This window comes from Erithacus rubecula (assembly GCF_903797595.1).
Source record: "Erithacus rubecula genome assembly, chromosome: 29".
Taxonomy (NCBI): Eukaryota; Metazoa; Chordata; class Aves; order Passeriformes; family Muscicapidae; genus Erithacus; species Erithacus rubecula.
The window spans coordinates 1,123,545-1,149,129 of record NC_136681.1 but is presented as its reverse complement, the minus strand read 5'-3'; the positions used below and the strand labels follow the sequence as shown (position 1 = coordinate 1,149,129).

Genomic DNA, 25,585 nt, shown 5'->3' with positions numbered 1-25,585 from the left:
CAGCTCAGGCCACCTGAGTCCTGTCTCCAGGAAACAGCAGAGTTTAAAGGGTTTGACTAGGTTTGAGCCAGCACCATCCTGCTGAAAACAGAGTCCAAAGTCTCTTGTGAGCGAAAGTTTGTTGGGAGGTTGATGCCATGAGAAAGAAGGGGTTGGGGGCAATGTTGGATGGCACCCTGGGTTCCTCTCCCACTGATTCAGTAAGTGGAAGGAGAGTGTGTGGCCACTCTCCTGCTTTGGCCTCAAGGCTTATGCTTGAGAGCATTTTCCTTTCCCAGTCCAGAACTCAAGTGTGTTTCTGAGATAGATATACTGATTCTTTTTAAGCAGCTGAAGTTGGCTAAAGGGAGATTCCATGGAAAAACAGCCAGCTCTTGCCAAGATACTGTCTGCTGGGGTGGTAACTGATCTCTTGGTCTTTGGACAGGAAACAGCTGGAGGAGTGGTTGGCATCCAAAGGCAAGAAATACAAGCGGCCACCGATGGCACAACTTCAGAAGCAGGCAGTGAAGCCATCCTGTAGAAAGGTCAAAGCAAAAGAGAATGCAGAGCAGCACTGCCAAGCAACGATTGACAGCATATTAACTGAGTGCCTGAAGCTCATTGAGGAGGTGGGAATGGGAAAGGAGCTGCTTGAACTAGCTTCTCTCCTGGAGCGTGCCAGGGGATGAGGGCCATGTCCCTCCAGTAGCTAAGAGGGGTTGGGAACAAGTGTTCAGTTGACAGAGGGAATTGACAGACATAGGCAAATAAAAGTCCTCATAAAGTTATGGGTAGGCCAAAAGCATGCACTGAGCTGTGCCAATCAGGAGAATAGAGAGGTACCCTGTCAAAAGAGACTGTTGTGGTTTAACCCCAGCCAGCAGCCAAGCCCCATGCAGCTGCTCATGGAGTCCATTGCTGCAGTAGACTTCTCATTAGGAGTAGAAACGAGCTAAGAAATACACTTAATAATGTGAAAAAGGTCCCAGTTCATTCTGCTTTATAGCTTAGCTGTTCTGATTACAGCAAGCTCCTAACTGTACAGTCTAACCACAGACTGACTGCTAGTTATTTCTTGCTGTACTATGACTGCAAGTATTAGTTTGCAGACTCTGAACATAGGCTTTCACCTAGCTCAACTCTGACTGCAGGCTTCAACCTCATCAGACCCAGACTGACCTCACAGCAGACCTTTTGCTAGCAGTAACTCTCTTCCTTGTTTTGTTCTTTGTGTCTCCCCAGATCATTCCTTCTCCCTCAGGGCTCCTCTACCTCCTCAAGGCTTTCTTTTTCCAGGTCCTCTTCCTCAGAGTCCTCCTTGATCACCCAATCCACTCCTTTTATCACACTTACTTTATTAGTTACAGCTGTGACCCAGTAAGAGCAAGGCTGTTGCTCTTCTTTGGTAATTAGTACAGCTGTGACTTATCAGGGGCAAGGTTGCCTGTAATCCCTTATTCAACACCTACATGCCACCAACTGGACTGAGGAGAGAATCATAAGGGTAAAAGACGAAGAATTAGTGGGTTGAGATAGTTTAATTGGGAAGCAAAAGCTGCACACACAAGCAAAATAAAACATTGACTCTCTGCTTCCGACAAGGCAGGTGTTCTACCACCTCCAAGAGAGCAGGAAGCCATCACATACAGTAGTGAGTTGGGAAGACAAACAGCATCACTCCAAATGTCCCCTCACTTTATATACTGAGTAAAGGGTCTGGAATGTCCCTTTGGTCTGTTGGAGTCACCTCTCCTGGCTGTGTCTCCTCTCAGCTTCCCACACCTCCCCAACCTCCTTGCCAGTGTGGCAGCACAAAAAGTAAAAAAGGCCTTGGTCCTGTGTAAATCCTACTTGGCAATAATGAAAATGCCTCTTATTACTGTCACCAGTGACAGCAGAGGCACAACTGATACCAGCATCGGTCCCTTATTACCTTAAAAGCTCCTCTTTCCCTTGGGCAGCTCCACACACCATTGGCTGCTTCTCTCCTGCCCTCTTCCTTTGGTCTCCTTCTACCTTCTGTATGACCAGCTAACTCCATCCTGTCCTTTACACAGCTACCTAATCCTGTCTATCCTGGCATAGCATCTTACCTTGCCTGACCCTTGCACAGCATCCACTTTGGATGGGTGAGGTTGTTTCCAGTCTTTGATAATTAGCAAAGCTATAATTCATCAGGGGCAGGGTTGCTTGCAATGCATTCTCCTACTTGTTACCATCACTGTATTTATCACAAATGCCAAGTACAGCCCCATACCAACCACTGAGAAGGAAATTAATTCTACCCCAACCAAAGCCAGCATGGCCCTTGTGTATGTCACTGACAGTGTCCTGGAGCCTGGCAGAGCAGTCTGCAGCAGCAGCCCAGGCTGATTGAGCCAACTCAAGGTAGATCCCTGGTGAGTGTCACAGCTCGAGGTATGGCCCTTGTGGGCAGCAGTTGCTGGAAACACCGATCACTGACCCTGCTCCAGGGTGTACTGCCCCCAGTTAATGCCAGCACTAGAGTCTATCCTTTTACACCCCTCTGGAATACTAGACTCAATTATCCAAGGGGAAGATAGAGGCAGGACAGCTTTTATCTGCCATGGTTATGTAGGAGACTTCCAAACCCAGATTTTTGAGGCTTTCCTCCTGAAGAGTGCTGGGAGCTGTGGTCAGGCACGGACTGCTTCCTGGTGCACACACTTTTCTTCAGGCCCTTACCCTTGTCCTTGCAGGGTGTCCATGCAGAGGAGCTCTCGGCAGTGCTGTCCCTGGTACCCCAGGCAGAGAAATTTGCCAAATTCTGGATCTGCCAAGCAAAGCTGCTGGCCCGAAACGGCCCCTTTGATGTGTTGCAGCTGTACAGAGAAGCAGTCATTGCTGGGGCTGAGGTGAGTGGAGCATGCCAGCTCTGTGTGTTCCCTGCCTCTGCTCTGGAGGGTCTCCTCGAGTTCCAGGGGCCAGGTTTTGGAATGAGATAAAGCAGCCTTATTCACTGGTGAAAAAGTCCTTTAGAGCTGCCATCCTATTCCATGCTGCAGAATGTGCCCATGCAGGGTGGGCACCTGGCCAGCTGTATGGGGTGCTGATGGATCCCACCAAGTAAAGGGGAATCTTTCAGCCTTTTCCTGCTGTCCTCAGCACACAGTGTTGTGGTGCAGCAAAAGCCGTTTCTCCTATTTAACTAGAACTCTGGTCTCCTTTCCCATGCCAGACCTGCCCTGACCCATGTTCTGCTTTTCCTGCAGCCAATCGAGGAGCTCAGGGAAACTGTTCTCAGTATCTTGAAGGATGCAGGCCAAAAATTGGAAGGTAACCTGAGCGCTGTGGGGTTGACTGGAGCATGGGCATGTGGGGGCTCCCTGGTGTTGCCAGCTGGGAAGCAACACGGTTTACAGCCTGTCCCAGCACCTCATGTTCCTCCTGAGGAGTGTTGTGAAAGTCTGGAATCCTGATCTGAAAAATGGGACACTGTTTCTCTGCCTGGGCTAGGGAGGGTCCTGGGCCAGCAAGCCTTTACAGGCAGGCACCCTGTCCTGGTCCAGAGTGCCAAGGTGTAATCCCTCCCCAGCAGTTGTTCTCTGCAACTGGTTTGCCCTTTTCCTCTCCTGCCAGGAGAAAAGGCAGAGGAACCCATTCCTTGGGAGCCTAGGAAGTGTTATCCAGGTGAGAGACAGCCCATAGCATCGACTCCAGGCCTGGTGGGGAGGCCCATGACCTCCCTTCCCCTCTCAGTCAAGTTACAGGTTACACCTGCATCCAGGTAAGGCTGAACCTCCTGTTCTTGGTAACACATACCCTCCAAGCCAGTGGTCTTCTTACCCAAGGCTCTTGTCCTTTCCATAGAGTAAGGGAATTCCTGGAAGGCCCAGAAGTGAAATTTCTGACACCTGTGCGGCGCTCACTACGGATTGAGAGGGCTGGGAGTCACTACCCAGAGTTGCTGAAGGACCACGACCCTGTGGTGTCATCCCTCAGTGAAATCCTGGATGCTGAGGAGGACACTTGCTTCTTCTTCCGGAAAAACATGGCTTTGCCAGAAGTGACAGAGCTGGAGGGTTTGAGTTCATATCCCCTCTAGAGGTCCTGAGGGGTTCCCAGCAGGGACAGGCTACCTGCCCACCATGCTGCCTGGTACACACTCCCCGACTGCTCTTGCTCCCCTCAGATGTAGAGGGGAGGGGATGGCACAGAATAAGCCTGTTTTAAATATCTAAATTCTGCTTTAAATTCTGTTTTAAATATCTAAATTCTATTTTAATTTTCTAAATTCTAGTATCTAAATTCTGTTTAAAATATATTAAAATTTGCAGTAGAGATGTGTGTGGGCTAGTGAGTGGTGTGGAGACACCAGCTATGTCCCCTGGGACTGTATCCCCCAGGACTGCCCTCAGGTCCTCTGCCTTGACACACACACTGGTTTTCCTGCTGTAGAATTGTGTAAGTTAGACTGCAATGTTCCAGGCACCTCCTAGTGTTTGGAAACAAAGTCTTGAGTGATTTGCTCTGTAACTGCCTTGTGCCCTACCTGGACATTATCTATGTGTCCCCTACTGAGAGGCATGTATGCAGACCCAGTGTCTGCAGACACAGGTGGTAGCAATGGCTCTGCCTGAGGGGCTGAGGGACCTGCAGTGCCCCCGAGACTGACAGCAACACCAAGGGTTGCAGAGGACCTTGCAGCAGGACAGGCCCCCAACTCTTTGGACATGGTTGGGGTCTGGGGACAGATCGGCCCTGTAAGTGCACTCAGGCCCCATCTGCTGTTGTCCCTGTGCTTGGAGCAGGCAGTGGCACAAGGTACCAGGCAAGAGGCTGGCAAGGAGATGGCACAGTGATTTGTTTACAGCACATTGCTGTGAACAGTGACCATACAAAGCCCTACTGTCATCCACTCAGCCTCAGCAAGTGGTGGTCTTGGCCCCATCACCCTGCTTTGCCTCCTCTCTCCTTCATGATGCACCCAACCCCAGCCTTGGCTCAGCATCTCCACTGAGTCATGGATGCTGGCAGAAGTGTCTGAGCAGTGTGCCAGAGTTCTGGCATGGGGCTGGCTCCACTCTCTGGAGCGCTACTGGCCTGGCCCCCTCATCTGCAGAGGTGGGGATAGCTCGAGGCCACCACCTTCTCCCCAGGGGCTTGTGCTTGTCCCATCTGCTAGACAAGGATTTGGGGACTACCCTTCACCCTCACCTCTCAGGTGCAGGGACAAAGCAGTTTTCCTTTAAAACAGCCCATTTTATATCTCTGTGATGCCAGGAGTTTTTTGAGTATCTTTTATAAATAGAAAAGGGTAGGAAAAAGAAGAGCGGAACAGCAGGTGCAGGGGATTCCACTGGAACAGCTGTCACCTCCACAGCCCCACCCCTTTCACCCAGCATTGCAGTGCTTAGGGCAGGCCCAGAGGCTAAAGGAGCAGGAGCTGCTGGCACCCCAACTGCTGCAGTGGGGCTTCCAGTAATACTGCAGCAGTGGCACTGCCTGTTCTGTTCACCCTGGTGTTGGATGGCCCCAGGCGGGCATTGAGCTGGTGGGAGAGGTATGAGTTAAAGGGGCACCAGGCAGATATGAATTAAAGGGGCAGAAGCTAGCAGGCTTTGGGTCAGGGCGCTCTCCTGGCTCTGAGCACAGTCAGGAGAAGGTTCCAACTGCCCAGGGACAGGTGTGACAGGGCTCATGAGTCAGGGCTACCAGCCATCCTGTGGCCACCAGAGGTGGTAGCTGGCCATGTGTGGCTTCCATCTGGCAGTGCAAGAGGTCCAGGGCCACTGCATGCCCTCCTGTGGGTCTGGCACCGGGCATGGCAGCAGTTGGGGATGTGCTCAGGCTTCTCCATCATCTTCCTCCTCCCCACTCGAGTCCTGGGGGACCTGAGACAGTGCAGAAGGGGCTCAGTGGGCACAGGAACCCCTAGTGCATCAGGGTGGCAGGACACCCGTGTCCTTGTGCCCCTGTTCCCTGCCACCCACCTGTTGGCCAGGGTCACCATGCTGGGCCAGCCCGGGAGGAAGGGCAGTGACCGTGTCCCCTGAGTCCCGGCGAGAGTGCTCCACTGTTGACTCATGGGCCATCTGCAGAGGTGGGGTGGAACAGGATCCCAGAGAGAGGCTGGCACCAGCCAGCCAAGGGGTTGGGTGCCCACCCACCACCTCTATCAGCCTCATGCCCCCCTCAGGCAGGGAGGGAAACTGAGGCACAGTGGGTGACCAGCAGGGACTGGGGGCTGTGTACCAGGACAGGGGGTGCCCGGAAGAGGTAGCTGAAGGGGTAATAGAGGAAGTTGATGAAGGAGGCAGCGTAGAGGTCTGCGTAGCGCATCAGCTGGTTGGCAAAGAGTGTCTGACGTGAGCCACAGCGGAAGAGGCTGCCCATCTTCCCATAGCACATGTCCATCTCATGCGTAACTTTCTGTGGGTGCAGCAGGACAGTCAGCAGACAGGCCCTGGGGGGCCCCCTATGGAGGAAGTTGTGGCAGGGGGGTGAGCTGAGCTGCGTGTCAGCTGGGATAGTGCCCTGGGTGTAACCTGGATCCGACGCTTGATGGAGCTGATGTCTGGGCGCTCACTACTGCCACTGTCCAAGTGCCTGGAACAGAACATGGCCATGCTAAGGGCTCACCTGGAGGGTTCCCCACCGGTGCTCCCACCCCTGCCTGTCTCCCACCCTAACCGACTCACTGGTACAGCTCGGCTAGGAAGAGGTCCAGGCTCCGCAGCTCCTCAAACAGCTCTGCAAGGGCAACAGGGCCAGCTCAGTGCAAAAGCATCACCCACTGCCCAGCATGACCAACAAAGAGGGTCAGGGCATGACCCACTGAGGCAATTTTGCCACTGAGGGATGTAGGAGGCTCCAGGCCACCTCCCCATGCATGGCAAAGTCTGTATCCCCAACCCAGCATTGCTCACCACTCTTCTCCGTCCAGACCTGCAGCTCACGGGCCAGCTCAGGCACCACCAGAAAGGTGCGCCAGCCCTGCTTCTTCTTGGATTTGAGGATGTCCCCAAAGATGTGGTCCCCCATGTAGAGGATGTCTTTGCCCTTCACACCCAAGAGGTCACACACCATATCTGAGGAGCCTGTGACAGTCAGGGGTCAAGGGGGGAAGGGGGGTGGGCATGTCCCCCCATGCTGCCCACAGAGCCCAGGCAGAGCCCAGCTGGGTGCTTACCACCAGAGTAGACAGCACAGTGCTGCAGGGGCCCAGTGTACGTTCCAATGCGCAGCTTCCCTGTGTCCTGCAGGACAAGAGGACCCCGGGATGGGGACACTATTATCTGTGCCTGCTTGGTGTCCAACCAGCTGTAAATCTATATTAATGCCTGAATAGTGCCCACCACCCCAGCTAGCCCTGCAGCAGGGGACAGGTCCCCACCGTGTCGACTTGGCGCAGGACAGTGCCCTCAGCAAAGAAGAGGGGCTTGCGGGTGTCCACCACAATCAAATCGAAATAGGACCTCCAGGGGCGCTGTGGGACGTCAGCCTGTGGATGCCGGAGAGGGGGTCAACAAGAGGATGCTGATGGACACCCTGCAAACCTCACCCAGCCCACACAGGGACAGACTCACCTTGTCCTCATTGCTGAAGTCAAACAGGTAGGACATGATGGCCTGCAAGGACATCTGGCATCATCACTGCTGCCCCCAGGGAAGGCAGACCCTGCCTGTGGTTCGGCACATCCCCTCTGCCTCCCTCATCTAGGGCAGGCTGCGCCTGGTGGTGGGGGACATGGACATCCCCTACTCACATCAGTGTAGGTGTAGTCACTGTTGGTGGCCAGGAAGATCTTCCCCACCTCCTTCATGCGGCTCAGCAGCAGTGGCACACGGGGCTAGTGAGGGGCAAGTCAGTGGAGGGGAGCACGGGGCGGGGCACAAGGAATTGACTGCAGGGACAAGAGTAGGGAGGGGTCCACAGGGATCTGTACAACTCACATCCTTCACCACATATTTCTCCAGGTTCTCTAGCGTCTTCTCCTTGAGGCAGCCCTGCAGAAAGGATGGGATGTGACTGGCCAAAATCTCCCAGGCTGTGCATGTGGGAAAACCCCAGCACTCTCAGCACCCATCACAAGCAGCCCACTGCCCATTGTACCCACAGAGAGGTGGACATGATCCATGGCCTCGCGCACATCCTGGAACATGCTGCGGAAGGACATGAAGAGGTTCCCATGCTTGTAGCCAGTGTCACAGCTGCAACAGTCAGGAAGGAAGGAGGTGAAGGGGCTGCCCTGCTCTCAATATTTAAATCCTGTCCAATCCAATACCAAGCCCCCCACCCACCACTTCCCTCTTACTTGACATATCTGGAGCAGTTGGTAAAAAAGTCCACAAGACAGGCATAGAGGTGGGCCTCTGTAGGGGAGGGGGCTGTGAGATGGGGTGCAGGACAGGACAGCAACCCAGGGTGGTGGGAGTGCTGGGACAATTAGGGGTTCTCACTCACCTGTGAGGTTGAAGAGGGTGTTGAGGATGTGGAAGCGCTTCATGTCATCCCTCTGGATGAATTTGTTGGGGTAATAGTGGAGGATTTCGGCTCTGGGGAGGGAGCATGGAGCTGCACTCCACCCTGAGGGATCCCCAACTTCCCCTTGCCCCAGGGCTGGTGAATTCACAGACTCACCCCTTGAGGAAGCGGAAGCCATGGGCACAGACCAGCAGGTTCCCATGGGAATCCACCTTCAGTAGGTTCCCGTACAGGGCATCAAACACCAGCCCCCTGCACCAGACAGCTGTCAGAGGATGGGGGACTCACTTCCCCTCCCATCTCTGGGACCCCCTCCACAAACTGACCGGGTGGGGAAGGTGGGGTCATATTTGTAGGCAAGGATCTCAGGAGGGTACCCGATGGCAACAAGGTGCTCCAGCAACAGGGTGAAGGCCAGCTCCTCGTAGTCAGGAGACTTGTACACTGCAGGGGGGAAAAGTGGATATGGGCAGGGGCTGAGGGGATCCCACCACTAACATCCCCCCCCCCACCTTAGGGCCCTCCCAAAACGCACTAGCCAAGGTGTAGTCCATGTCAAAGCCAAAGCACTTGATCTTCTCCAGCGCCAGGCTCCGGTTGACAAAGATCCTGAGGGTGACCACGGGAAGAGTTATGGGGTGAGGAGAGGTTTAGGGCTGCGGGTGGCACAGAGGAAGAGATGGGCTCGTGTTTCCCTATGCCAGTTGCTAGTCAGTGCTCTGGGAGAGCTGTGTGAACATCCTAGCCCAGGGCCCCCACAGCAAGTTACTGGAGCAGAAAAACGGGCTGGGGAGCTGGAAATGGAGCTGGAGGAGGGAGGGGGGGCAGAGGGTGTGCAGCGCGGGTAAGGGGGATAGTGAGCCTTGTCTGGACCTCCCCCACCCCGGCATGTCTACATGACACCCAGAGCCTCTGCCCCCTCCCGATACAACAAATATCTCTCCCGTACCTGAAGCCCGGGGCCCTTCCTTCGGGTCCTGCTCCCCTCCCCGTGTGCTCTCCCCACCTGTCCTTCCCCAAGCCCTCGCCCCGCATCCCCAAGTCCTGCTGTCCCCGTTGCCCTCAAGTCCCCAGCAGTCCTCAGCCCACCGGTGCTGGCAGTCTCTCCGCAGGGCCTGCGGGTCGCCCTGCCCCGGGCCCCGGGCCGCCGCCGGACCCCGCTGTCCCTCGCTGCCCATCGCCACCGCCTCCGGCCACCGCCTCCGGCCACCGCCGCTTTAAGGGGGCCTTGCGGAACCGCCCCTCCCCCGCCACCGGCCGGGCCTCGGCCCCGCCTCGGGCAGCACAGCCGGACGGAGCCGGGGCAGCCCGAGGCGGTGACCCCCAAATGGGGCAGTCAGCCCCCGCATGCGGCACGGACACTGCCTCACGCGTGGGCATTACACGCGGGGAGTGCTCCCCCTGCCCTCCCTGGACGGCGCTCCCCGCTCCTCGGCCGTGCCACCGCGGTGCCCCCGTCTCCCCCCCCGGGCTCGGAGCCTTGGGCTGCTGTTTGCCTAGCGGCGCCGCTGGCAGCGGGAAGCGCCCGACGGCAATCATTAACCGGGGTCAGGGACCGACCTCGCCGCCGCCCCAAAGCCGCCCCGATGGAAGCGCATCCGCCCGGGCCCGCACCAGGGGGAGACAGGGACAGGATGGAGCACCCACGGCCCGTGGAACACAGCGACCCCCGCCCCACGGGGCTGCGTTAGCCGTTCCCACAGAGCACATGAAGCACCGCTGGAAACCTACGTATGTCGGACCAGCCCCCAGCACTCCCGGCTGCCCCCACCGAGATTCTTGCGACACCCAGGGGCCGCTGACGTGGGGACCTGGGACTGGCCTTGACCCAGGCAGGAAGGAGCATCCCACGGCCCATGGAGGGGCAGCGCAGAAGCTGTGGAGGGACGGACACGCGGCCAGACGCACACACCCCCACGCAGGGGATAGGGCTGACGACGGGGGCAGGAGCCGTCCCCAGGTGCAAGGCTCCGATAACCCCGGCGCAGGGCTGGTTACAGCCCCTCCCCTGATACAGGGGGCACGTGGGGCTCTTATCTTTGTCCTCAGCTCCCTCCTGGGGCACAGGGCCAAGGTAGGGAGGGTTATGGGGCAGTACCCGGCCCCCACCGTATCCCAAATCCCCAGAACCACAGGCAGCACTGGCATACGAAGGAAATCTTTATTATGTCCGAGGTAGCAGCAGTGATGGGGGCCAGAGGGCAGCCCCCAGGGCCCCCGAGCAGGATGGTGTCCACAGCACTACGGCAATGGAGGCAAAGCTGAACACAGCACAGCCTGCAAGAGGGGTACCCCACGATGCCCCAAGCCCTTTGTTCCAGGGCAGGCAAGGACCAACCTGTCCTTCCCCCAAGAAATCACTACCAGGGATCAGTAGAAGTGAGAAACTGGCCCCCGTAACTGCTTATCTACAGCTACAGCAGATCAAGGGGGTCACCTGGGGGCAGATACAGCCCTGGTAGCACACCCCGCACAATGTTAGCGCCAAGACAGTTATATTAAAAAAAAAAAAAGGTACTTCAGTGACAGCACTATGCGCAGATGGGCGCAGCCACCACCCCACAGCGGGCAGCCTCAGTGGCTCCCGGAGGGAGGACAGCAGTGGGAAGCAGGAGCAGTGGGAGCCCAGGTGCCCTCACCCCTTTAGGACAGCAAACTTGAAGACAGCCATGATGGCAGCACTAATGAGGCCAGAGATGGGAACAGTGACGAACCACGCCAGAAAGATGTTTCGGAAGAGGCGCCAGTCCACTGCCTTCCTGGAGCGCAGCCAGCCCACCGAGACCACTGAGCCCACCTGCCCAAGGAGTAAGGGCACAGCTCAGCACCAGAGCAGGCATCTGCACCCCCCAAACATGCACGTCATCTCCCAAGCCAGAGCCCTGGGTCCTGCTCCAGCCTGTGGGGACCTCAAAGTACAGGCAGGGAATACAGGACAAGGAGCTGCCACTCCAGAGGGGTGACAGGATCAGGACCCCGTGGCACTTGGGTTCCCATGGTTTCTTGGCAGAGCCTAGGGGACCATAAAAGGGGTTTTGTTCTCCCATCCTTAAGTGTCCCAGGGACCCACCCCGTGGCTGGGCAGACGCTGCCACCTCACATTGAGATGCAAGTGGCAGAGCTGGGAGCTGACAGTGGCCAGTGGCCCAGAGTGGGGCCCCCCACACAGCTCAGTCCTACAAGCACTAAGATTCAGGAACACTGAGCTCACACTGTGCCAAAGCCACCCCCCCACTACCCCTCCTACCTTACAGTGGGTTGTGCTGATTGGGAGGCCAACATTGGAGGCAATAACCACTGTCAGGGCTGATGCCAGCTCAATGCTGAAGCCACTGCAGAGACAGAAAGCAGATCACAATTGGGGCACTAGAAACCCCAAAAAACCCAGTGGGCTCAAGACATCACAGCTTGGCTCTCCAGACCCCTGGCTGACCCCTCCCGCCAGGATGCAGCAGGGTGTTGGAGCCACACACACCCCACTGAAACCTCCAAAAGACAAGGGAGTGGTTCCTGGAGCAGAATGCAGCTCTCAGGCTGCCTGGAAACCTCCACTCTACTCCATGGTAGCCCTTACCTGGATGGTGTGATGGGAGTCAGGTCCTTTCCCATTGTCTGGATGACTCTCCTTCCCCAGACCCACAAGCCAATGCAAATCCCTGCACCCCCATAGAGAAGCAGCCAGATGGGAGTTGCCGCCTTAGTAGCCACATCGCCCGTCTGATAGACCAGGAAGAGTGCAACCAGGGGCCCAATGGCATTGCTGGAAGAGAAAGGGAATCTGGTCTAGAGGGCCAGAGGCTCTTGGCAAGATAAAATAGGAATTGGATAGTGATAGAACGGAAGTGTTCAAGGCCAAGTAGGATGGTGTATGGAGCAACCTGGTGAAGGGGGTTGGAATAAGGTGATATTTAAGGTCCCTTCCACCCCAAACTGTTTTGTGATTCCATGATTCTGTGAGCACTAGCCCCAGCTAGTAGCTTCCCTGGCTCCCACTAACTCCACTGACCTGACATCATTGCCACCATGAGCGAAGGAGCCAAAGCAGGCCGTGAGGATCTGCAGGAACTGGAAGAGTAGGGACACCTCAGGCTTATCCTGCTCATGCCACTCTTCCAGGGACCTACTGCTGCCCTTGCGGTCACTGGCACCGAGCTCTGCCTGGGCTGTGTTCAGGTCCACATCTGCAGCTGGGTGTGCATCTGCCACTGCGTTGCAGTAGCTCGTGTAGCTGTCCATGCGGACCCTCTTCTTAGTGTCTGCCACAGCCCAGCTCAGCTTCTCTCCATCCTCGCTGTCCCTGGCACGCAGAGAGTCCAGGGGCATGCCACAGATGGCCATGGTATAGGAGGTATAGCTGTTATTGCGCCGCAGGGGCTTGTCCCCCGAGTCCCCCATGCAGTCCCCCATCTTGGCTAGATGCAGTTTGTGCAGCAGCTCCTTGTAGAGACCAGAGTCCTTGTGCACAGTGTGGTACTGGTACTGGCCACCTGAGCCCAGCTGGTGGCCCACTGCCTGGCTCAGGTGGACCAGGTTGCCATTGGGCAGCCGCACAGCTCCTGCCAGTAGGGACAGCAGGTGAAGGGGTTAGCACCAAGGGTTGCCTGGGTTGGGGAAGTCTAACCACCTGGATCACACCCTGCTACTCACCACTGTCAATGCTTGTTTCCTTCAGGTCGAGGCTGGGAAGCCTCTCCTGCTCTGGGGACTCCTCCAGCTCCCCCAGGTTGAAGGAGACCATCCTCTCCTCCACCACTGCCTGGAGGGGGATGGCTGACCCTGCATCAGCAGCAGGGCCCTTGGCATCACCCAGGGGCATCTTGGCCTCCTCTTGCTCCTCCTTTGGGCAAACGTTCTTCTCCATCAAAGGGCTTTCAGAAGGACTTGATTTTATCTCTCCTGTGAAGAGGGGCAGCCACTATCAAACCCATTTCCACCACTGCACCCAATGCCAGCAGCAAGCCTACACACCTTGCCACTCAGACTTATGGCAGCCAAATAAAATTTACAGCTCCTCCCAATCCTGAACTTTGGAAACTGCTGGACAGTCAGACCTTGTCCCAGGCACAACAGCCAAACCATCTAAGCCAACTCATCTCCTATTTTTAGGCACCCCCACCCACACTGGGTGTGGTGAACACCATTATGAGGCTTTTATGTCAGTAATGTCTAGTGCAGAGGTTCCTCTTTGGGCCATGTTTGTCCCATCCCTGTGGGCAGTGGGATGCTCTGGACCCACTTCTGGACAGGCTATGACCCCTGAAGCTGACAGAAAGGCGCCCAGAAGATCCCAGCTCCTCTACCAGCCCAGCAGCTCCAGACTGGGCTCCTCTCCAGCTTCCACTGGTGAATGACAAACCCAAACAGGAGTTTGTCTCCACCTCCCAAAGGCAGCCTGGTTTCCTGTCCATTCTGGGGAGCCAAACCAGCAGCACCCAGCCGTGGAAGCTGAGGCTGTTCCTCCGCCTCTAACAGGAAAAGCATGTTTTCTCCAGGTGAAAACATGAGGTCAGCTCCTTCAGACAACAACCAAAACCACCTTTTTGTCATAAACATGACCATTTCCCTGTCACTTTGTTTGCCTTAAGGGCTGGGTTGTGGCATCAGCCCTTCATCCTGGCATCCAGTCCCAGCAGAACTGTCTCTCCCTGCATGCCCACCTCCTCCCAGGGATGCTGTGGGCAGGTAGGGAGTATGTCTGTCTGAAGAAGAGCCCACCTCACCTCACAGGCAGGAATTAAATTAAACAGCTGGAAGATTGTCAAGAGCAGCCATAAAGCTGTTAGTCACACCCCAATTACACCAGCACAACAAGGACATCTCCTCATCACCAACTCCCAAGGCCCCAGCTTGCACACATCATTGATATTCAGGACCACATGCAGTTCCAAGCACTGCTCTGGAGGCAGAGCTCAGGGCTGATCTTTTGGATGCCTTTCAATAGAGTGTTTTCGGTTTTTTTTTTTTTTTTGCTACAGGGAAACGATTTCATCAGCTTTAAACTTGTGATCTGCATCAGCCAGGCCAAGGATTGCTCAGCAGGTATGAGAAGATTAAAGGTTACAACAGGCACATTGTCTCTTGCCTTGTCTCTTCTCTATTAGAGTGGGACAAGCTGTCTGATACTGCCCAAAGCTCCAGCAGAGATCACCCCACAGATCAGTCAGCTCAGACACTGCTCAGCAGCAGAAGAGCTGCTCCTGGGGGGGCTGTGGGTGCCTGGGTTGGGAGCAGGCAGAGCCCAGTGCGGTGAGTGCCTCAGTGATTCAGAGCAGGTTAAACCCTGAGGATTCTGTTAATAACAGCCCCACAGCTAATGGGATCTCCCACTGGGAAGTGAAGTCTGTGAGGCAGAGTGTGCCCTTCCCTGAGGACTGCAGAGGAATGTGGTACTTACGGTCGATTTTCTTCTTCATTCTCGGACATACAAAGAACCAGACGACGAGAGCGCAGACAACAGCACTCCCCGCCGAAATTAGGAGGATACCCCACAGAGGAAGTTTGTCAAAGCCCAGCACTAGGAAATAAAACAACGGATCTTTGAAAACCTCTGGGCAAAACCCTCCTCAATATATGAGTTTGGTTTTCCCAGGTACAGGGACTCCATCACCTGCAATAGCCCTGAGCTAATCTACCTGCCAGGTAAAAACACTACTGGGAAGGCATCACTGACCACACCGAGACCCCGGGTATACCCTGAGCCTCAGCAGCTGACCATTCACAGCCCCTTCCCCCAGCCAAACCCTGTCCAGGGTGGTGCCTGACCCAGGCTCCACACAACTCATCTCCTCATTTGCTGCAATGTCAAAGGAAAAAACACCTCCTGGCATGGCTGCTGCAGTGCCAGTGCTGCTTTCCTGCTCTGGAGAGGACACGGAAGCTTGGGCTGCTCCCCCTGGAGCACCAGTCCCTCCAGCTGCAGGGGAGGGCAACTCTTCTGCTTCAGGAGTCAATGGAAATTTAGGCTTCATGGCATCTGAGGTGCTACATGACCCACTTAGAAGCATTCTCACAGGCAGCCTGACTTTGAGCAGAGGTCTGGCATCACGCAACCCTAGGCAGGGCATCAGGTGCTTGTGACAATCCAAACCCTGCATTTGTTGCTGCAGCCAGTGACTCACTGCACCTGAAGCAGCCCAGACACCTCTCCCAGGCACAGGTCTGCCTGCAAACCCTGTGCTCAAGCAACCTAGAGCTCACTCAGCAGTTCAGGACTAGGGATAAACAGATTTGGACATGCCAAACAATCAAGTGATTTTGGAGCAGCCCCAGTGCCCCCAACAGCACCACTGCAGGCCTGTCCTAAACTTAGACATCCTCTCTCACATGTTGGAGAGCCCAGGGAAGGGGAAGCTGACATCCCTCCAAAAAATTTTCCAGCTACTGTTTACAGAGCAAACCCTGCCAGAGCCAGCACTGCCTGCCCGCATCCCACCTCCACAACAGGAAACCCACACTCACACCAAAAAACAACTCAGGCCAACTCATCCCAGCAAAAAATGGAGGTGACAGAGCCTCTGGCTCCACAGGCAATTCTGGCTGCCCCTGCTGAGCCCTCTTAGTCCTGCTTGTGATCTATCCCCTGCAACCCAGCATCTTAGTTTGGCTTTTCCAACTGAAGCTCAGACTCTGCAGCACATGAGCCAGCTCTTCTTGACATGAGTAATTAGCTTGATTTTAGGGACAGATGAACCAGGAGGCTCAGCCCCATTCCCTGCTCCTGGCCCCACCACCAGCAGCCTGAGGAGTCTCTTCAGCAGTCAGCAGGTACCTGAGTTTTAGCACAGGTAAGAGAAGGGAAGGGGAAGTCATGTTATTGGCCAGTCCTGGGAAGACTAAGGAGAAAGGTCTGGAGGAGTTTAGTTTGAGCAGGTCTCTTTGGTTGGGCAACTACCTAGCCCAGACAGTGCAGGCCAGCCTGCCGCCTTCCGTAACCGGCACAGGCCAGCCGCCTTCTAGCAGATCTCAGCCCTGTAAAGCAAAAAAGGGGTAAATCGTGCATTTAATGGAAGCTTTAGAAAGAATTTCAAAATTCAGGTTCAAGCATTCTGCTGTGCACTTACAGGGCGCCCCAGTGTACATGATGGAGAAGAGGTTGATTCCCACCGTGCACGCGTAGAAGACGGGCAAAGCTCGCAGGCCATTGGGAACAGGATCTGCCTGGAAAACACAGATTATTATGTAGAGAGGTGGACTGGGGGGCTGCATAGCAGCCAACGAGCAGCTTAGCAACAGATTCTTTCCAGAGGGGCTTTGTGCTCTCAGTCACCTACAGATGACAGCTCCCAACAGCCTTTGTTTACACAGGAACAGCCCTCAGTCAAATGTCCCCAACTGGGAGGGGGCACAACACCTGGGTCCCACCAGGCTCCCCAGAGAGCTAAGGCAGGACCAGCCAAGGCTTCCAGCACTCCCAAGCCTGGAAGAACTCATCTCTACTTGGCTTCTGAACCCATCCGCTGGCACCCCAAACTGCCACCTCTACTTACATTTTTCTTTCAATTCCCCAAAAACTTTCAAAGCTTTTACCCTTCCCAGCTGATAAAAAAACAAAACAAAACAAAAAAAACCAAAAAAAACACAAACACAAAAAATCCCCACAAACCACACACAAAACAAAACAGAAAAATCCATTACTCACAAAGGAGCTTATTTGACCACATACCTGGCAGCAAGGCCCTCACCTCAGCAGCAGGAGTGTTTAATCCCCACTGCTTGCCCAGCAATTGGGATTTGGCATCAGGACAAGCACACCAAGTCTTTCTGAATGCCAAGCACCACAGAGCAACCGGACTGTTCAACACCAGAATGGAGTGTGACAGGGCCAGCCCCATTTTGGGAGGCTGGTTACACAAGGTTACTGTGACAGTGGTGACGCTGAGCTGTTTTAAAGGGCTGCCAGTGATAAGATCTTAACATCTGAATCATAAAACTTAAAGGAATTTAACCTCTGATAGGCAGAAGAAAGTGCTGGAGTTTCTCTGCATAGCTGGGTGGAAGCAATGTGGTTTCCCCAGCTCCAGCAAGAATTCTGTTCCTCCCAGCTGAGGAAAGCCATGGCTGTGCATCATCACCTTCACCTGCAGGCTACCCCAAGGAAAAAAATCCTTACACCAGGATTTTGGAAAAGCTCAACTGACAGCTCAGGTCTTATCAGTTCTGGGTTACTTCACTACTGGGAAACAGGGCTGGTCCTGCTGAAGCCAGGCAGGATAACTCCCATGTTTCAGAGGGGAGGTGATGCCCCAAAACCTTCCAGGTCCACTCTGAAGTGGCCACAGGCCCCATTTTCTCACCTCTTCAACTCCCAAAGGTACCAACACACACTCCAGAAAGGGCCAGGAGACACCCTGGTGACCCTAAGCCAACCAACAAGTCCACTGAGAGCAGCCAAAAGCCCCAAAGTGTCAGAAAACAGGGCAGACAGCCCTTACCTTAGAGAGGATGAACCTCTGGACGAGGAAGAACAGGATAGCAGACATGATGCCCGAAAGAAGGGGTGAGATGAACCAGGACAACACTAGAAAGTGGGAGGCACAATCAGCATCCTGCTACTGGAAAAGGAAGCCCAGGGACACATGGGGTCTCCACTGTTGGGGTGGTCCTGCCAGCTGGACTTACCAATCTTCAGCAACTCTGACCACTTGACACCATCTTGCCCCATGGCCACCAGTGAGAAGCCAATGGTCGCTCCAACAATGCAGTGAGTACCAGAAATGGGGAGCCTCAAGAACGAGGCTATGAGCTGCCACACAGCAGATCCTGGAGAAGAAGCAGCCTACTAAGAAAGACCATCACCAGAGCACCCTGGGACATACTGCCCCTACACTGTGACCTCCCTGCTCCTTACCAGACATGGCGCTGATCGAACCTGCCATCAGCTCCTGTGTGGAGTTGTACATCTGCACATCGATCAGACCCTTCCGGATGGTCTCACTGACCTTGGCTCCCAGCAGGACAGAGCCCACCGTCTCAAAGATGCTGGCCAGGATGCAGGCCTGCCGCAGGGTCACCACTCCCGAGCCCACGGCCGTGCCAAAGGAGTTCGCCACATCGTTTGCACCAACAGAGAAGGCCAGGATGAAGGCAATGATGAAGCCCAGAACCAGCATCCAGAGGAAGTCAGACATAGGGGCGGTGGGGACCACGGGGATCGATTCCATGGCGAGGGCGGGGCGATGGGTTAATAAATTAGGTATAAAATTAAATAGATGGATCGCTATAGGGCTCGGGGGGGCTGCGACATCCTACGGGCCCGTAGGTCGCAGGTGCTGGGGGCTGGGTGCCGCGGCATGGTCCGCGCCTCTCTTCATCCTGCGGGAAGGACAGAGCTTAACAGGATGAGCACCGGATACCGACCCTTCCCGCCGCCGGTAACGGCCGCTCCCGCGCGCGCCACCGCCCCCTCCCGCCGCCATGTGTGTGTGTGCGTGTGTCCGCCCCTGCACGCCAGCTCCGCTCGCCGGTCGGGCCGCACTAACCGGGAACCCCCAATTGAGGCGGCGCCTCGCTGCCACTCCGGCCCCGCTCCCCGCTCCACTCACAGCACAGCCCGGCCGGGTCCGTCCGCCCCCGCCGCCCGACTGACGCGGCCCCGGCGCCCGGCGCGCTTTAACACCGCCCTCCGTCCCCACGTGACTGAAACCCCGCCCGCCGCCTGCGCCCGGCACCGCCCTCGCTGTCCATTGGCCCGATGGCCGATGAAAGGGGCGGGGCCGCGCCGCCATTGGGCCGCTCCGAGCACAGACCGGGGCTCAGCCCCGCCCCTCCGCGCGGGCACCGCGCCTGAGAACCACGTGCGCGCTCGGTGGCCCGCGGGGTGGAGGCGCGGCCGCGCGGGCACCGGCACCGGCACCGGCACCGGGAACGGGAACGGCATAGCCCGGCCCGGCCCTGGCCGATACTGGGCTGACTCGACTCTGGCACTGCCCAGCGGCTGGTGTGGCACATCCCGACCCAGGTTTGTGCTCTGCCCTGGCGTTGTCTATCTCAGCCCTGCACGGCTTTGGCCTTGACGAGGTTCCCGCACATCTGGCACGGCTTGGAACTCATGTGAGCTCTGCTTCAGTGTGGCACGGGCACAGGCCAGCACATGTGAGGGCCCAGGCTGGGCTTCAGCACAGCCCGACACACTTTGGCACGGGTGTGGGTCTGGCCAACTTGTGGAACGGCTCTGCTCAGCTCCAGCATGAGCAGCCTGTGCCAGGCACAGCAGCAGTGCAGGCAGGCACTGAGCTGCTGGCCACTGGGCCGGCATTCCAGCTCTGAACTGACGTAGGCCTTGTGCCCGCACTGGTTGAGACCAGCACCCAGCAACAGCACCAACCCAGGGTACCCACTGGCCACACATGGGGACTGAATCAGGATTAACCATGGCACCAGCATCCACAACTGAGTGGTGGCAGCTCAGGGGATCCTTCAAGGTCCTCGGAGATTCCCAGGAGGTCCTGCTGGGTTTCCCCCTGCACCCCCAGCCCTTTGTGAACATGTGTGTACATACAACCCCATGTGAACATGTACATGCTGGGGGCACACGTGTGCCCTGAACAGGATGAGCTCCAGTGCCCATTCCCATTTTGGGATGATCATTTCCCAGCAGGAACCATGGCTCAGTGGTCAGAGGCCACAGGCAGCCCCAGGGCAGCGGGTCAGCCAGCACAGGAAGCTGGGGCGTCTTGCCAGGGGTTGTGCCACTGCAGGGATCAGTGGCTGGGGGCTGGCCACAGCTGGGCCATTGCACACCATCTCATCATGGGGACAGTAGTGGCACGGGGCTGCAAATGGCACCGGGTGCGGGGGGACGTGGCCAGGGTGCCCCAGCTCTGCTGCATCACTGCCCCTGCGTCACCCGGCCAGAGTCCGTCCTGTGTCCCCATGGGCCCTGTGTCCCAGCCACGTGCAGCACTGGGTGTGCAGAGCCACAGCACAGGCTGCGCCTGGGGGGTAAGGAGGGACATGTATGTGGAGCCTGGGGACCCCTTACCACTCTCAGCTCTCCAAAGCAGTAGCAAGGGCTGACCCCACACCTTTAGGCTGTCCCCACTCCACATTCCTGTCACCACTGGGTGTCCCCATTTGCCCTTGGTTTGAGAATTGGGGAGGAAACTGTGGCAGGAGTCCCTGGATGAAGATGGGAGGGTTCACGTTCTGGATCCTCAGGTCCCATAACCCTGTATCCCCAAAGCTGAGAAGGGATCCAGGTGGGTCTACACCCCTGCAGTGGTAGAGGCAGATCTGGGGAGCAGTCCTGAGTATGCAGGGTGCAGCAACAGGCACATGGGGTGCAGAACTGAGTATGTGGGATGCAGCACCAAACATGGGGCACAGCACAAAGTGTGCAGGTGTGTGGCCAAGTGTGGAAAACGGAGTACAGAGCCTTGCACATGCTGAGCAACATTGATCACATGGGTGCAGAACTGAATAGATGGGGTGCAGAGCCAAGGATGTGCTGGGAAGGAGCAGGATGGGTGGCCCCTTCAAGATGCCCCCTGGACAATTTTGAACATTGCAGATTCCCAGCACTGGGAGGGGATCCTTAGACTTTGTCAGCTTCAGTCCTACAGTGAGCCCCACTCCTGAGCAGTGGGACTGTGACACTGGAGGGAGGCACTTAAAGCAGTGAGGCAGCACTCTGGGAGCTGCTGGGAAATGCCTCGGGAAACACACCAGTCTGTGGCAATCTCACATACACACCCAGGGGGTACATCCCCCCCCACTCCTCACCCCAGTAGCACCAGTAAGTCTGTAACTCCTGCTTTGGGAGCCTTTGATGGATCCTGAGCCTGCCCCAAAATCCACTTGCTTGGCATCAGCACTCCCAGTCCTGGTGCTGGCTTTGACCTGCAGGATCCTGCACATGCCCTGGTGTTCAACAGCATCACTGGGCATCCCAGTACTTGTTTACACACTATGGACCTCTTAAGTGTCACCAGCAATCTCCCAGAACAGCAGCAGTTTGTGCTCCTGCCTACCCAGGCTCCATTCCTGACTGATCCTCTTATTTCATGTTGTCCTACTCTGTTGTTAATTGGTAATAAATTAAAATTAATTTTCCTGAGTCAAGGGTTTTGCCCATGACTTAACTGTTGAATGATCTCTCTCTCCTTACCTCACCCCAAAAGCTGCTCCATTGCTCACACCTCTGCCACATGTGCCTACATCACCCCTCCCAGTAGCACCAACTGGGCACTGTAAGTGCAGTCATGTTCCATAAGAACTTACTCGATCCATATTCATGAATAGTTTGGTTTATAGGAGTAACAGGAAAGCAGGTTCAGACTAAATGTATGAACCAAAGAGTGTTAATATGTCAAAATATGATAAAAGGTATAGAACAGAATATATATAAAATATTCCCGGGTCTGTGTGTTGCTGGAGACTAGGAAGCATTCAGTGCCTGTTCTGGACAGCAGCCAGACACAGGGGCCCTATGGCAGGGCTCCACAGGGGATGCCTGCACAGGCAGCCCACCTTTTCCTGGTGTCCCAGTAAGCTGGGATGGAAAAAGCCCTGTCAAGGTTTGCCCCAGCTCATTCATCCAACTCATTTCCTTGCCATGCATTTCTCCAGGAGATGCATATAAAGCATATGAAGCATATGAAGAAATCTTACTGGGTACCTCCCCTGCATGGGAGACCCCTTCCACTCACTGTGTGCTGGTGAATCACTGGCAAAGGTATTAGTGAAAACAAACTTCAATCACATTGTGGATAAGGTTGAAAGGCACAACAGTGTGGTATCATCTGGTCCCACCTCCCTCCTCAAGCAGGATAATCCAGAGCACATTGCACAGAATTGTGTCCAGATGGTCCTGGAATATCACAAGTCAGTGAGACTCCAGAACCTGGTCAATCTGTTCCAGTGTGTGGTCACTTGCATGGAAAAGTTCTTCCTCTGGTTCAGGTGGAACTAATATGAATTTGCAAAAACACAAAAATAAAGTCGTGTCCAGGGTCACTCCATTGCTTACAGCAGAGATAATACATATAGTGAAAATCAAATAAGAATCAATTAGAATCAGTGGCAAGCTAGATTCAGTGGCATCTTGGGGCTCCCTGTACCCTCTCAGTACCCAGGGGACTCCCAGGCCCTACAGTGGCACCCATGGAAGTTTGCTGCCAGTACAACAAAATTGATTGTGCTGCTGCTCTTTATTTATACTCCTCCAAATATTCTTCTGTGTGGCTTTCCAGGCACTCTGAAGTGGCTCAGGAAGCTGCGAGCTGCTCCTGATGCTACGTTTTCCTGTGGAGAGAGGAAGCGGCTGAGGGCGCAGGGGGGCCGGGCACCCCCCAGGCTGTGGGCACAGAGAGCTCTGGGCAGAGCCAGCTCACAGCACCAATCTCCATGGTGACTTACTGGGTACCCAGAGAACCAGAGATCGAAATACCCCATGCCACCCCGCACCAGCTTGGCAGCTCCCCTCCACCCCACCAACTCACTTTCTCCTCTTCCTCCATACATGGAGCACACAGCACAGCACCATTCCGAGCAGCATGGAGCCCAGGACTGCCACAATTCCTTCGATGCAGTACTTCTGGAAAGAGTTAGCATCCACAACGTTTGTGTCTGCCCTGGCCAGCACAGCGTCCGGGTCTGCCCCGCTCTGCACAGCGTCCGGGTCTGCCCCACCGCTCCCAATGCTGGTGGATCTCCTGCTGACAGCGCTGCTGAGGCTCAGGCTCTTCACACCTGGAGGACCAATTGTGCACGTTAGTGTCTCCTGCACACCCCTGCTAATCTCACCAGAGGCCTGACATTGCCAACAAAGGTTCTTTCCCACGTCACTAGGATCTCTGAACAAAGGAATATCCTGTGGTGGCAACGTTTCCACGGCTTCAGTAGAAACCAAGGGAACTCCCAAAGACCTTGCAAGTCCCTGCTCTCTGGACCCTCTCTCTCCTCTTAGCTTTGCTTACACTTTGGAGTGGCCACAATCCAGCTCTTGCAGTGTCTGCCTTTGCTCCCTGTTCCTGGGGATTCTTCACATGTGCCCACAGTTTCTCTTGGCCAAGCTCTGGTCAAGGATGATCTGACTGGGGCAAACACAGTCCCTGGGACTCAGCCAGAGACACAACTGGCAGTACAGACTCTGGAGCACCCTTGCAGCTCACCAGTACCACAGGGCATGACATGGAGGGTCCTGTAGTCAGGATCTGAGCTGCGGGTGGAGGGGGCTACAGTGTGCCCTTACATGCACCTGAAACCTCTGCTGCCCAATTGTGCTGGTTAGGAGTGACCTGTACCCACCTCTTAGTATCATTCTCAGCTCCCTCAGGATTTCATGTAGCACTTTGGACGTCTCCATGGAAGATTGTCCCATTCCATCTTGATGCTCTGGATCTTAATGGAAAGAATAAAATTGCATTTTTTCCCCCAGCAAACTCTGGAAGCAGCACTCAGGCTGTGCAGTCGGTCAGGACTGACCAGTGATTCCTGCAGTGCCAGGGGAGTTCAAGTGCAGAGTCCAGCTGAGAAGTTGGAAAAGCCCTGCCTGTGCCCATAGCTGCAAATTCCCCCCAAAGAGCTTCCCTCGTATCCTAGAGCACCATCTGTCTGACAGAACAACAGAACAGGGAAGAGGATCATGGAGAAACAGCAGCACACCCAGGCTTTGCTCCCTGCTCCTGGGGATCCTTCACATTTGCTCACTATTTCTTTTGCCCTTGCCCATCTTCCCTTTTGAGGCTTGGCAGGTGCTGCCCTGGATGGAGACCCTCTCTGATGCTGAAGGATGCAGCTGTCTCCATGGACAGGGCTCAGGGGGCTGGACAGGGAGCATGGGGGGAACACAGCTTCCACTGGCCCCTTGGAGTGAGATGCACAAAACCCATTCCTGTGTCAAGGACAGCTCCCCCCAGCTCCTGCTCCCCAGCCCAGCACCCACACCCCAAGGGGATTCAGTCAGGCCCTCGAGGGAGATACCTGAATTTCCCTCTCCCTTACTGCCTTTTCTGCAGTATGGGCAGCGTCTGCCTGCCCCCAGTTTTCAGGACTTGTCTCCCACGTACAACCTGTGGCAGTGCCTGGATAATTTTGAAAGCATTCCTATATCCTGGCATGGGGCCTTCCCCAGGGCTGGCTAGCACTGTCAAGGACCAGGGAAAAGTAAAGCCTCAGCATGGCTCAGGAACAGAGCCTGGAGGAGGATGATGGAGGATCCTCCTAAGCCATGCCAATCTGAGAGCACACTCCTCTGGAGCCCAGTTTCAAGCAGGGATCCCTCTCTGTTGTGCTAGGGCCTCCAGGGTCCCACAGCAACATCTGGGTGCTGGGGGAGGGACATTAGATCCGTCACATTTCTCATCATTTGCTGAGCGGGTGGCTGTACTCCCCCACAAAGAAAAAAGTTCTAAAATCCCTGAGAACGGAGAGTGAGGGGTGACGAGCACCTTGCTGCACCCAGAGCGCCTGAGTGTGTGTCACTGTGACAGCAGCCCCCGAGGTGATGGCCCAGAGCTGCTCCTGGCTGCTGGCAGAGCACTGGCTCTGCACTGCCAGCTTGGCACGGGGCAGAGCCTGCAGACACGCAGGGATCTCAGCAGGTGCTGCTGGGCAGCCAAAGGACAGCAATCACTCGACACACCTGTTGTGTAAAAGGCCCTGGTGTTTTCCCCGGGGACTGGCACTTTCTGCTGGCCTTCCTCCACCTGTGTAGCCTCACGCTCCAGTGCTTTAGACAGAAAGTGTGTCAGGTGAATTACGAGTCACTGCTGCTCACTGGGCTCTGACAGACCTGGGTGCTGGCCCCGGCCTGCCCACCTACCCACTGCCTGTGCCTGCCACGGAGCAGCTCCAACATCCTGGGCTGGCAGGGCCAGCAGGAGGAGGATGAGAGTCAGGACACACTGTGCCTGTGCCATGATGCAGCTGCTGCTGCCACTGCTGCTGCCACTGCTGCTGAAGGCCGTGGCATGCAACTCACACTGCACACCAGGGCCTGGCCTCGTGGTTCCACACAGCTCTGTGACCTCATGGGGGCTTCTACCAGCAACATTCTGCCATCTCCATGGGGGGACCCAAATATTCCCAGCTGCTGGTGACAGGTAAAGCAAAGCCACCAGATTCAGCCCTTCCCCAGCACATACTGGGTTCTCTGGAGAGCTGCTCTAAAAAACTCTGCAGAGACTACCTAGGACATCACCTGTCTCCAGAGCAA

General features: G+C 55.7%; 4 protein-coding genes across 12 annotated transcripts; 1 reads left to right on the top strand and 3 right to left on the bottom strand.

The window, feature by feature from the left end:
• Positions 1-66: 66 nt before the first annotated feature.
• On the top strand, positions 67-4,284 carry CKAP2L (cytoskeleton associated protein 2 like). Its single transcript, XM_079328915.1, has 6 exons — positions 67-200; positions 428-611; positions 2,703-2,858; positions 3,216-3,279; positions 3,583-3,730; positions 3,814-4,284. Exons 1-6 carry the CDS (start codon positions 169-171, stop codon positions 4,046-4,048), a joined length of 819 nt encoding a protein of 272 aa, XP_079185041.1. The 5' UTR covers positions 67-168; the 3' UTR covers positions 4,049-4,284.
• A 510-nt stretch (positions 4,285-4,794) lies between these two features.
• Positions 4,795-9,846, bottom strand: LOC306813447 (cytosolic purine 5'-nucleotidase-like). 2 transcript variants are annotated; one of them, XM_079328906.1, is made up of 18 exons: positions 9,520-9,846; positions 8,966-9,086; positions 8,757-8,874; positions 8,587-8,682; positions 8,410-8,501; positions 8,261-8,318; positions 8,063-8,156; positions 7,899-7,952; positions 7,712-7,795; positions 7,533-7,574; positions 7,340-7,447; positions 7,136-7,202; positions 6,873-7,043; positions 6,645-6,696; positions 6,492-6,552; positions 6,199-6,375; positions 5,937-6,038; positions 4,795-5,837 (listed from the first exon to the last, which is right to left on the bottom strand). In XM_079328906.1, exons 2-18 carry the CDS (start codon positions 8,982-8,984, stop codon positions 5,790-5,792), a joined length of 1,443 nt encoding a protein of 480 aa, XP_079185032.1. In that variant the 5' UTR covers positions 8,985-9,086; positions 9,520-9,846; the 3' UTR covers positions 4,795-5,789. The 2 variants fall into 2 exon arrangements, with proteins under 2 accessions (XP_079185032.1, XP_079185031.1); XM_079328905.1 differs by having other exon boundaries at positions 8,966-9,039.
• A 731-nt stretch (positions 9,847-10,577) lies between these two features.
• Positions 10,578-19,075, bottom strand: SLC20A1 (solute carrier family 20 member 1). 8 transcript variants are annotated; one of them, XM_079328898.1, is made up of 11 exons: positions 18,891-19,054; positions 18,278-18,741; positions 18,049-18,189; positions 17,862-17,947; positions 16,491-16,587; positions 14,825-14,944; positions 13,078-13,326; positions 12,437-12,986; positions 12,005-12,190; positions 11,678-11,762; positions 10,578-11,227 (listed from the first exon to the last, which is right to left on the bottom strand). In XM_079328898.1, the coding sequence occupies exons 2-11, from the start codon at positions 18,588-18,590 to the stop codon at positions 11,066-11,068; spliced, it is 1,989 nt and encodes a 662-aa protein (XP_079185024.1). In that variant the 5' UTR covers positions 18,591-18,741; positions 18,891-19,054; the 3' UTR covers positions 10,578-11,065. The 8 variants fall into 8 exon arrangements, with proteins under 8 accessions (XP_079185024.1, XP_079185022.1, XP_079185027.1 ...); XM_079328896.1 differs by having other exon boundaries at positions 12,437-12,990; positions 13,079-13,326; positions 18,909-18,932; XM_079328901.1 differs by lacking the exon at positions 12,005-12,190 and having other exon boundaries at positions 18,891-19,075.
• A 3,487-nt stretch (positions 19,076-22,562) lies between these two features.
• LOC306813453 (uncharacterized protein) lies at positions 22,563-25,328 on the bottom strand. The gene is made up of 5 exons (XM_079328916.1): positions 25,193-25,328; positions 25,013-25,099; positions 23,677-23,769; positions 22,869-23,118; positions 22,563-22,671 (listed from the first exon to the last, which is right to left on the bottom strand). Exons 1-5 carry the CDS (start codon positions 25,287-25,289, stop codon positions 22,662-22,664), a joined length of 537 nt encoding a protein of 178 aa, XP_079185042.1. The 5' UTR covers positions 25,290-25,328; the 3' UTR covers positions 22,563-22,661.
• Between the last annotated feature and the right edge of the window lie 257 nt (positions 25,329-25,585).